We start from the raw sequence: 12,470 nt of genomic DNA on the forward strand, positions 1-12,470 counted from the left end.
ATGCGTGCCTCGGCCTGCCATCATGCATGCGGTTAAGTCGGCCTGTTTTAAAAGGGGCTAAATATATATATATATATATATATATATATATATATATATATATATATATATATATATATATATATATATATATATATTCTGTTCCTCTTGCCCAGGCCTGCAGTGCTACTGTGCCGTATTACTGAACTGTCGCGTGCCTGAGTCTTAATTCCCAGCTCCGCCGACCAATCACCCACCGCTTCAACACTTGGCTAAGTGTACGGGAATATATGCATCCGAAATCCTTTCAGAAGCCCGCACTTCCCTGTCGGCTATTTAAATGCCATGTTGTGTCAGTAATAGCCCGGCGAGCGCGCATCCTCTGGCTCCCGAGCCGTCCTCCAGCAGACATGTTACAAAGGAGCTGCCATGTCTGACTGGCACGTACCGCCAGCAAAATCAGACGACGAACAATGAAGAAGTAACTTCTGTCTGGAGCTGTGACGGATGGAAAACTTAATTTCATTTGCACGCTATTAATTTGAAGATTCATTTGGCGGACATACTATAACATGAGCAGAATTATTTGCTTAAACGAGGAGCGTGCTTATCCGGCTGAGTCACGCGCTGGTGACGTATGTCACTGAGCGGATGTGTATTTCAGTGTGGTGCCGTGCAGGGAAGCGGGAGCCAAGAGGCGAGTGTCACAGAGTGGTTGGTTAAATGGCGACACATTTACTCTATACATTTGAGCAGTACGTTTTAGGAGTCTGTAAAATACAAGTATTTAAATTATGAAAAATACATACTTTATCTTTCCTTTTCCTCTGGTTCTTCAATTAATGTAATTATTTCTATTAAATCGTAGGTGTGGCTACAAAAAAGACCGAATATTTCTAACAAACATGAATTCACACACATTTACCGCTTTGAGGTGGCGTTTTCGCATGAAGCAGATCATCAAATTAAGAAAATTAAACCTTGCAAAACTCACCAATTTGTCATTTTGTGTTTTACATGGTGGATACCTAGCCCAGTGAACAACGATATGTGTTTTGCTAATGTAGGAGTTGTGTTATTTGCACACTATTTTGCTGTGTATTTTGGCATTCACATGGGTTTTGATCACTACAGAAATCCTGCCCACTAGAGATGGTGGTCATTTTTTTCTACCCTAGGGGTGATGGCAGGCGGGAAGTGATTACAAGTATAATCCCAAATACGCAAATCCGAGCAGCAAAATACCTGTGTGTGTCATGGGTGTTCGGTGTGCATAGCTGTGTGCTGATTCTTGGCCCCTTCCTGTGATTGAGAGAGGACACCAGTGACCCTCAGCCCCAGCACACCCTGTCGCAAAAATAAGAGTGATAACTTGAAAATACTGAGCCTCTTACGTCTTACTCTGCAGAGTTTAATTTTGGTTCCCCTATGCACTTATTCCTCTATTCCTGTAAGAGTTTATCTCCACCTATGTGGTCCTTTCTCTGACATGACCTGGCCACCCCCCTCTTCCCTTCCCACAACTTGCTGTTCAGATCTGTGTCGCGAAGCGATGTCCAATATCCATCCATTGACCATGGATGGTCCCGGCTGCAGGAGCCTCTCATCCAATTATCAACACGACACAGTGGTAGGCCTCTTGCCTTCTCTGACAAAACTCCACCAAGTTTGATACAGGGACAATGTTTGGCTCAATTGTGGCAGTAAGTCCTATTAGCTGGCATTATAATAACAACATTTTATACAGTAATAAAGGTGGAAAGGGGCTGCTGCGTTTGCATATGGCACACCTCTTGAACAGGTGGTTCTCCCCACTGTTGGTGTGCTCCTGTCTGAATGAACTAATGGACAATAGGTATTGTTGCTTTTAATGTGCGTAGGCCACAAAATCCAGGTCACGATTCAGTTTGTACAGTAGTTTCCACTTTGTAATCCTGCTTGATTCAAAGGCTATTTAAAAGAATCAGGAAGCAAACATCTGAAGAAAAAAAAACCTGAGAAAAATAAGTATTCCTTACCATTCTATTTATCAGCAAAACGGAGACTGAATCGCTGAAAGTGAATAACATAATTTTGACATTTTTAAACTTGGTACCACTGTCTGGGCATTGGTTGCACCTCATTAGTACCAGTTGAACTCCTAAATATAGCAATAGGCAACAGTAAGGTGACCAGTCCAGCTTTGAAAAGGGCCTTCCACTGCGTTGCAACGTGTCGCTGCATCTTTAGTAACTTTTGAACTGTTTGAGCTAGACATTTGTTTGGGGTTAAAATCTGCAGATTATGCAACAGATCATGGATTAAGTCACAAATGCAGCAAATCAATAATTATGCGGAAATTGCCACGGCTGCACAATCGCATAACTCCAGTGGCCCTGAGCATAATATAAGCACAGTACCATCTATGCCGAGCTGGAAAAGTGAACAAGTCCTTTGCCATTTTTGCAGCAAAATCTTTAAACATTTGATTAATTAGTGCCATCCAAGCTGAGCTGAAAAATGCCAAATGCCATTTACCACTGCAGGCACAGTATTACAGCATTGAATTGGATAAAAACTATCCAAGACAACCTCAAATGAATAAAAGCTGTCCCTGACATGAATTTCACTCTTATTTGAGCTCTCTTATTAGAGCTCGTCAGAGAGACACAGCTTTGCCCAGACACAAGGGAGCACCCAGTAAAGGTCAAAGCAATCCCCTTTCAGGTTTAGAGTGGCACATACATTATGCAAACAAAGAAGTAGGGATCTCTGGGTAGTTACTAAATTTTAGGTGGAGACAGCAGCTCCTCATCTATCTATCTATCTATCTATCTATCTATCTATCTATCTATCTATCTATCTATCTATCTATCTATCTATCTATCTATCTTTCTATCTATCTATCCATCTATCTATCTATCTATCTATCTATCTATCTATAATAATCCCAAGGTCTGTAAATGTGGAGTTAAAAATAGTAAATCGATATTCTAGGTACAATATTTTTACAGGACGATATTTAAAACTTGGTATTTGGAAATAACAGCTTATTTAATTATAATAGATTTATGTTACATTTCTTTTTCTGATGAGTGAACCAAACATGGTGACTTACTCCAGTTCAATAACTTTTTTTAATGTTGTGGAAAAAAATGAAGTTTTCTAGGAGACTGTGTTGAAAATTTGTATTTTTGTTATTGTTAATGTTTTTGTTATTATAATTATCATTAGGCCATTGCATTAATATTTTTCATACCAGTGTCTATCTTTAAAAGTTACCTCTTTACAGAAACCTGCCTCGAAAAAGGCATAGCAGGGTCTTACCTATAAAAAAGAAATATCAATCACATCTCCCACATATCTTAATTTTCAAAGCAAGATCCAGTCAAATAATGTAGTGTCCATTTATTGGGCACAACTTTGTTCCTCCTCAATCTTCGTGGAATAGGCTTATATCAATGCCGCTATATCAGCAAATTCCACAAACACAACTTTCTCATGAAAATCGTGTGGGTTAGATTAGATTGGAAAGGGAAGGGCTGCTTAAGGTAGTCTAGGATACGTTGGAGTTGAGTAGGCTTTTCGATTTTATCATTTATTTTACTCCCAAGTGGATGGTGTCTTGATCCAAATTCTTGTACTGAGAAGCAGGAAGATAACAATCAATTGCCTAATTTTGCGTTCAGAGTGGGTGGAGTGATGATACATTCTAAAATTGCTGAAGGAAGGGATTAATCATGAAAAAAATCAACCTGTGGATTTTTCCCCTTCATGCAGTTCCTATGGTGGATGAAATTCCAATGGTGGATTCTCAAAGTATTTAGCACGCCATCAAGAATTCTGAGGACTACCACCCAACTCTAAATCAGTTGGGTGTTATGAAAGTGCCCCTGAAGGATAATACAGCTCATTGAGAATCAATGTTGAGTGGGAAGACAATTCAACACGAATGGAGGGAGCACATAATAAAACTGAAATGACTAAACTGTGTCAATTGTATTGTAGGTGCTCGTGCAAAATAGTAACCAAAACTAAGGCTAGGAGCTAGGGAGCAGGGCACCTAATGGGACTTGAAATCTCATAAGTTCACTCTCATAAATAACACTGTCCAAAGGTTTTTTTTAACCGAAGTTATGACCATAGGCTATCTCTTGAAAACAGTCATAGGTCTCCTTCCCAAGTTTTTCAAAGCTGTAGAATATAACTCAACCACATTTTAAATACACTCTCTTGTTTCCTAGATATTTCCATACAATTTACTTGGGCATCCGAAGCCGACGGAGTGCGGAGAGCGACAGATGGCGGTTCTATTGGAAAATGGTGTACGAGTACGCAGACGTCAGCATGCTGCATTTGCTGGCCACATTTCTGGAAAGTGCTCCTCAGCTGGTCCTTCAGCTGTGCATTGTTGTACAGACTCACAGCATACAGCCACTCCAAGGTAAGGGTTTACACTTAAGTATTTTTCACAGCTGTAGCTTTGATGCCAAGACCTTTCCAATATGATTTATATAGAGTCTTTTGTTGCTATGTTTCAGTAATATTTCGTGTTAGTGTCAAACATTGAGTTTAGGTGTTCTGTTGGTCCCAACTAATGGCCAGTCATTTTTCACAAAGAAGTGAATGATCCTCACAAAACAAGGTGCTAATCATTGAAACAAGCAAACACTGTAGTACATAACACAACAGTATGATCTTGCCATCGCTATTTATGAAGCTGTATAACATATTGTCACTGGTACTCACTCACCCCACCCCACCCCCTTGAGACAATATACATGGTGGTGTAACGTTGTGGCATGAACATTGCCTGAATATTCTTCAGAGACTTCACAAGTATCTCTGAAAAGCAAACTATATTTTGCAAGTGTTCTTGGAAAACTGCCCTTCTTAATGGGACAGGTAAACATAATTTCAATGAATTAAATGTTGAATGTGCTCATCTGATAAACAATGAATATCTGTTTTTTTCCTATTTTCTTGGGAAGATATACATACACACCCACCTCCCAAAATCCCATATACAGTTTGGTAACTGACGCTGCAGACGTCGCGAGAGTGGCAGAGGTGCTAAAGAGTTGGGCATAATTTGTGAAGGAATTTCCAATAAGTTGGGCACAGCTTATGACTAATAAGACCGATGAGGACTGTTTTTCATACTATAGTGACTTCCTGTATGTCAATAGTATTGTTGACAACAGTTGAAGCAAGCCTATGCGTATGGCCTTTCTTATGTTCTGCAGCAGGCAGTACATGTTGGGCAGTATTTGTGGTAGTTACTGTTGTTTAGCACTGGTACAGCAGGGCCTGTGGTGCTACTGCATTGCAAATGCAAAAAGAGGTTACATTCTTTGTACAGTTAACTCTCCAAGAGTAGCTCAGGCAACAGAGCTAATGTTACAAATGTATCATGCAAACTATGATATGCCTTCTCTTTATTCTATTTGATCTGCTCTTTATCCTACATAATCAAAAAACCTGGTTGCAAGAGAGGTAGTCCAGGGGCTTTGAAACTAGACTGTTGGAATATGTTTAAAAAATTCAAAATCCACTATCCAAAACTGAACTGATATTTCCAGGCAATCAAAAAGGGTTGATTTCTAGTTGGCAAAAGACAGTATTTTAAACTTGAATATTCCCTCATCCACTTTGGAAGGCCACCAGAGATTGATTGGTCAATGACCACAGCTGCTGGACACAATTTTGCAAACATGAGGAGCTACTGGTGATGGAACTGGGAAAACGTCTAAAATGGTCCCCAGGGGTACCAAGTACCCTTTGAATAAGAAATGTACGAGCTCATATGTCATAAATTCATGACTACAGTCAACCTTTTAAGGGAGTAGGTGTACTCTCGGTTCTGCGGCATCCATTGGATTGGTTGGTGGCCTCTGAAAAATGGAACCCTGGCTAGATGAATAACACACCTTTAAACCACGCTATATCATTCTCAATGAATGAATGGTTCATATGTTACAGTATTAGTATGGCCAGCTAACAGGAATCAACCCAAGGATTTCATGTGGAAGGGGAAAACCTTTTCCATATCTCTCTCTTTCAGAAAACTGTGTGGTACATCCTACAATGATCTGGGGGGATTTCACCGCATTGCCGGGCTTAATGATCCAAGCTTCAGGATAGGCATATGTCACTGCACATGAATAAGGATGAAATCTGAGGCCATGTCCTCTGTTTGACCATAAACTGGAGCATTGCCATATTTCACATCTCCATAGTGACTCCACCATTTACAAGTCCACTATCAATACTCTGTTGGATTATTCATTTTTTGGGTATCCACTGAGTACTGGTTACTCTAAGTAATTTCCCTACTGGACCTCCAGGCCAAATGTTGATTGCTCTCCTAAATTGTTCATTGTCTTGATGATGACCTCAGGATTTGAACAGAGGCTGAAACACTGCTGCCGTCCCACACAATCCTACTTGTCCTGGAATTGGAATTGTCCTGAGTCATTTGTTCTCATTTGTATACACAACTGTCACTGTATCACATTTGTTGCTCGGTGTGATCACTTTTTGAGCAATCAATTGTCTTTGAGAAATGAGTAAATAATCTCTAGAATTGTAACTGATTACATATATTAGTCACAACTCTGTGGCCATGCTTATGAATGCTTCTAGTTGCTGTGAACGATCGTTTACATCCACCAAGCTTATTAATTATTATTAGAAATGAGTGCTCTGTGAATCCTGTTCACTATATCTCAGTTAATTGCCCAAGGTTCTGAACTGGCATACAGGGCATCCTTTATGTTTTTAACACATTGACTATATGTATCATAGCACGTCAGCCCTGAGTTTTTGGGCTCCAAGGTAAACACATTTATTACCTCACCCTCCATTAGACCTGACAACCTTGAAAATACAGTTTTTTTAAATGTAAGAGAAGAAGGGGAGGATTTTGGAGGGGCGGGGTCTGGAGATTGGCAGAGCTGTGAGCCCATCACTGCTTTTCCAGCCCTAGTGGGGGTCTGGTGGAAGAAGGATTGCAAGCCAGCATGGCCTGAGGAACCACTCCTACTCGCCCTATTGCAATACAGAGTTTTCTGATGCAACCACGCATGCTTCAGGGAGCTGTCAAAACACCTGATAGACGTTCACTGTGCACAGACATAAGGTGGAAACCCACTCCAGGCAGGGATTTCTTGCTCACTTTGTGTTTTCCACCATGTGAGATTGGTGCCTCCTCAGGGGACAGTGGGAATACAGCCTATATTCTATGACACATGGTGACAGGCCTGTCACATGCTGCTATATACAGCCGAGCTAGCTTTCTGAGTCAGACAACTAATTTCCTCGCCAGGGCAGCCAAAGTATCACAGGGGGCATAATATCACAGTTCTTAGTGAACGCCTCTGGGATTTAATTTTAATGACTTTTTTACTTAGTTTGTAGGTGCTTTGTTGAGAGGCACATGCCACATTGAAGCAATTTCTAGAGCCCCTATCCACTACCAGTCAATGCTAAGAAGGTATCCAGCGCTCAGGTGAAGAGGCTGTGATGATACTGGGGTCTGTCGATCATTTATCATCCAGGATCGAAAGAGAAGGAGCAAAAACCGTATCTAGAATCTAGCGGGTGATCCTGGTCTGGATATAGCACGGGGATGGAAGATTCTATAATGCAGGGATAACGTCAGCCTCTTTTTAGAATTACAGGAGCTATAAGATGTAGGGGTGATCCAAGAAATTCCACTACTTGTTCGAATAAATCGGGGATGGGGGAAGCTCAGGCTTTTCAGAACCTGAGGATTCAAGTCATTGTTCAGTGAGATGCCACCTACATCCGGAGCATTTGCCCCTGAAGCGGAGTAGAAGATGTTGTCAATTTTCTTCCCTTCAGGCACTCTTGTTACGTGTTTCTGTGATCGCTCCAGCGGGGCAGAAAGAGAAAGACAGACAGACAGAGAGAGAGGGAATGTGTGTGTGCCTGTATGAGTGAGAGAGAAAATGTGTGAGAGAGACACAAAACCACACACATTTATTGAGAGAAGTAAATGGAGCCGAGGTGTACTAGAGTTAGCTGGCAGACAGATGTGTAAATCCTGCGTTTCCAAAACATTGCATCTATGTGTGTGTACAACCGAAACCCTCTGGGGAACGGCGGGGAGGGGATGGAGTCTGTAACTGTGAAGTGCACTGGCAATGCCTGCTGCCTGCATCAGATAAAATGTTTCCATTTAGCAGGTGAAAACGAGGTCTCTCTGAAAGGCTGCAGAACATTCAGCAGGCTTCTATTGTGACTCAAAAACCAGAGGCCATTAGTGCACCGTGGATTTTACAGCGGCGGGGCACGCGCACGTAATGCGTGCGTCCTCGCGTCTCCAAGGAGAGCACCGCTCTTTCTGTTCGCCAAACAAATCTAACCGCCAAACTGGAGCTTGAGAAGGATTTCACAAATTATGGTCCCTTCTGACAAAGAGGGGTTGTTTTTCCTGCTGTGCCAGCAGCCATGAGACAGTATCTGTGCTCCTTGGAGGGATGAGAGGAAGATAACTGTGCTGTGCCCTCACAAACCCCCACCAGGGTAGAATTATTCATCTCTGCCATGTCCTAGCTTTTCAATGCATCTTTTCAATCATTCCCACTTGGTTATTTTTTGTTTCCAACAACAACATAGATTCTCTGCTTACTTCTTCTTTGAAACCGTACTAGAGGCAAATACTTTATCATTGCATACCAGTCACAGATAAGTATTTTTTAACTATTTGCTCCTGGTGGAAATTAAATATTTTTCAGTCATTTGTTGTGGCATTTTAGGGCGAGCCTGGGCAGCGCATGCGCTGCTGCGAGGCATGCAGTATTGGAGTATGGCTTTGAAGCCCCACCCACTCTCCGCCTATATTTTTTATTGGCTTGTGTCATTGTCCTTTGTAAACGCTGGCTTCCGAGTCATTGTTAGGCTTATTAGTCCCTCCTTGGTACCGCCTTGTCTTCATTTGTAACCTCCCATGAGGACTGGCCCTTTTACAACTGTTGCGACACCCAATGTCTTATTTAGTCTGCAAGCACTATTTTCTTTAATGAGTTTCTCCTACTGCATGCACAACATGCTTTCCTTGCCGTGTGCGCTTTCACTTTCAAGCAGCCCCGAACAATGGCGGCCCCTTCTTCGAAGTGAAATAGGTCTCGCATTTACAAGAGTTTGAGCTATTGCCATTGTAAATGACAATAGCTTAAACTCTCGTAAATGCGAGCCCTATTGCATTGCAAATGCTGGTTTATAATTATTTAGATTTTAAGAGCACATAGACTGATATAATGGAATGTGATATTCCGCCCTGCATAGAGTCCGGATGTTCATTTCAAAAATACAATTTCAATGATATCTTACCTTGGAAAGTTTCCTCCTCAATTGCATGCCCTTTCTTACCTCAATGCTTACTCTTGTATTAAAGTGCTTCATCAGTCATTGCATATTTTTTTAATCACTAGGCTGGGGAGTTAGTGCCTAATGTGGATAAAATGTGAGGCTAAGAGTGAGCAATGTGTCTTCAAATAGTTTGTACTCTGCTGATACCATGGCGGCAAGTGGATTTTTGTCTTAACAGTCCATTCTGCTGATCTTCCTTTGCATTATTTTTGTTATTAATTATCAAAGGGTGATTTGTGAGCTTGACGGTACCTGAACACGGTGGTGCCTCGAGGCCGTTCTAATGGCAATACAAATCTGTACAAATCTTTAACATAATTTAACATTGCATCACATATCATAATATCACATCACATTAAAGAACAGACTAGAGCAAACATACTAATTCAGTTTTCTAATACGGGTTACATTAGCGAGCACCTGCTTCTCCTAGAGAGCAATATCTATTCTCAGATCTTGTAATTTGATTTTTCACACTCTTACAGAGTTAGTGTTTTTGCCGCAGATGTTCCAAAGCCTAATGAAACTGCATATTGTGCTAAGAATTGTGGAATGTGTGGGTGTAAGCCAATAAAAAGCAGCATGCTTCACTGCTCTAAAAATGGATGAGTAAAAGCAACATTTAAGAAAGACATAACATCTTATGAATTGGATTTATTTGGACAATGAATTCTAATATGTGCACAGAAGCAGAGCCTGTGAAGATAAGACAGGAGTATTAAAGTAAATAATTACCAATTGAACTTAAACAGACCCAGAGCATTGCCAGCATGCTAGCCAGGTACCAGGCCATGCAACAGAGGCAACTGGGTGACAAACAGGTGAGCAAAACCATCAAGACCCTTACAACCAACATTGCACCAAAGCCCAGCCCCTTTACAACAAATGCAGGGAATAACTGAAGACTGACCTTGTCAATTAAGTATTTAATGTCACAGGGCACAAGTGGGCTCTCCCTGCATCAACCTGGGACCTAGCCCATGCCTACATCTAATATCAACCTAAGAACCTCGGTGTTGTGTTCACTGATCTTACCCAGAAGGAGCTGTTTCATTCTTACTGTGAGCATAGTGGTATAAAAACCTATAGAGTGGTTGACCCCTAGGAAAGCCTGTCATACATGCCAAAGAAGGGCCTGTGAGAAATTCAGTTCAGGCATTCCCCCTTCAATCAGTACTGGGCCCATGGTGTGTCAATATGTGTCTTTTACCTCTGGGCTCCTGGGCCTTCCCTATTGCAGATCCTCTAACTTGGGACAAAGTGCCCTGTAGTACTTGACTCTCGTGGTAGCGAAAATGAGCAGCCCAAACCTGAATCGAGGCGGAGCTATATTCTAGAGCTCAGAACTCAGCAATCAACAAAATAACACTCACTAAATAATTGTTCAGGCAGGGTTTTTTCTTGGAAGAGGAAAAGTCCTGATGTGTACACATATAGGTATTACAAACAAAAATTACAAATATTTACAAGCTCTCAGGTAGGAATGCCAATTGTAATTCCTCCTAAATGGGCATCATAGACTAACCAGGACGACAGACACAAATCTTAAGAAATGTCACAGGGGGCAAACAACTTTCTACCTTTCGCCTGTTCCCGTTATCTGCAAGGTACCCTGTGAGAATGTGTTCACCAGCAGGCCCATAACACTAAAAGCAGCAGCAACCAAACATGTGCCTATTACTGGATATCGGTACTGCGGGCCAAGTGTTTTGCTTGTGACTATCTCTTTCAAAGGCAGTAGGTATACTTTCTAGTAGTGAAAAACCATATTGGTTTTGGCTTTTCCCTATTAGAATGTATACCTACTGGCTTTGAAAGAGATATTCACAAGCAAAACACTTGGCCTGCAGTATCAATATCCAGGAGATTTCCAATACAGGTATTTTCACAAGGTCTTCCTGGAAGCATCTGACAATAATGCATTCTCCTCCTTAGCAACAATTTAGCATTGGGTACCTGACATTCCCTCCCGTCTGGTCGTGGTTTTCTCATTAACAGGGGTCTTTTTTGCAGTTTTCCCTGCAATCCTCCATGGCAGACCATTCTTCTTGCCCAAGCTGCTCTCCTACCAAGTCCTTTGTCCTTTATTGGATGATTGCGACACCAGCATCTACTCTGCCCATTTATAGGGCATCTGCAATAGGACTTCCTTCATCAGGTTCTCCAGCAATTCCACCCTCCTTTGGGTCTAGAAAGGAGTCAAGCAGGGGGTGTGACTGCCCTGGACACAGTCAAGTAAGTGTAGAGTACAAGCCCTTTCCCTCACCACACAACTACATCTCATGAATTTTGGTTTGGATACCCGAGTGCCAATCAAAGTCAAAGGAGGCAATCACAACATTTAAAAGATGTTATGTTACACACACTGCCCAGCGGCACCACCTCCCCCCCAGACTGCAAAGTTTAGACTTCATGATGTCCTGATGGAATGGGCGTCACAGGTTTACAGGTAGTGCTTATTCTGACAGGACACTTGTGAAATCCCTAAAATCAGGGGCGGCCTTAGGCATGTGCACGCTGTGCACCTGCACAGGGCCACCAAACCCTAGGGGCCACCACGCCAATATATATCCTTAATATAATAATCCTCTGAGGATGGATGCATATTTGCGTGGCTGCCCCTGGCAGGGATTTGGCGGCCTCCGGCTCTGTTCCACTTCCAAACACTCTGACCCCCCCTTCACTGGCCTCCGCGCTCCGCCCCGCCTGGACCCCCTCTTCCCGCCTCGACCCCCTCTTCCGGGGCCTCCTACCTACGCTCCCTGAACAGGGCCACCATGAGCCTAGAGCCGCCCCTGCTAACCTGGAAAGATGTAACAATGCTTTGAGTTCTACAAACAACGCACATTTGTGGTGTTGCCTTGTCTTATTCTTTAGAGCTTGTGAATGAGGACAGAGCTGCCATAAACATTGTTTGCCTTGCCTGGTGCTGTGACAAGACATCTTGTTTTCCCGAGTCAAACATTTTCTAGCTACACAGTGAGGCCTGCTCGAAAAGGATGAATTTAAAGACTGGTTGTTAAAGTGGACAAAGAAGCCTTTGCGGTAGGTCACCGGATTAATGCGCTCAAGGTATAATATGAAAGAACCGGAGCCTCCCAGTGGGGTTGACTCAC

At 42.2% G+C, this 12,470-nt stretch overlaps 1 protein-coding gene across 1 annotated transcript in view; it reads left to right on the plus strand.

Annotated features, from left to right (window-relative positions):
- XKR4 (XK related 4) overlaps positions 1-12,470 on the plus strand; it is a 737,543-nt gene that overhangs the window by 424,387 nt on the left and 300,686 nt on the right. The window contains exon 2 of the mRNA XM_086965757.1: positions 4,203-4,402. Within this exon, the coding sequence (XP_086821883.1) occupies positions 4,203-4,402 (200 nt within the window). The remainder of the gene's footprint in view (positions 1-4,202; positions 4,403-12,470) is intronic.

Source organism: Lissotriton vulgaris, chromosome 4_1 (assembly GCF_964263255.1).
Source record: "Lissotriton vulgaris chromosome 4_1, aLisVul1.2, whole genome shotgun sequence".
Lineage (NCBI taxonomy): Eukaryota > Metazoa > Chordata > Amphibia > Caudata > Salamandridae > Lissotriton > Lissotriton vulgaris.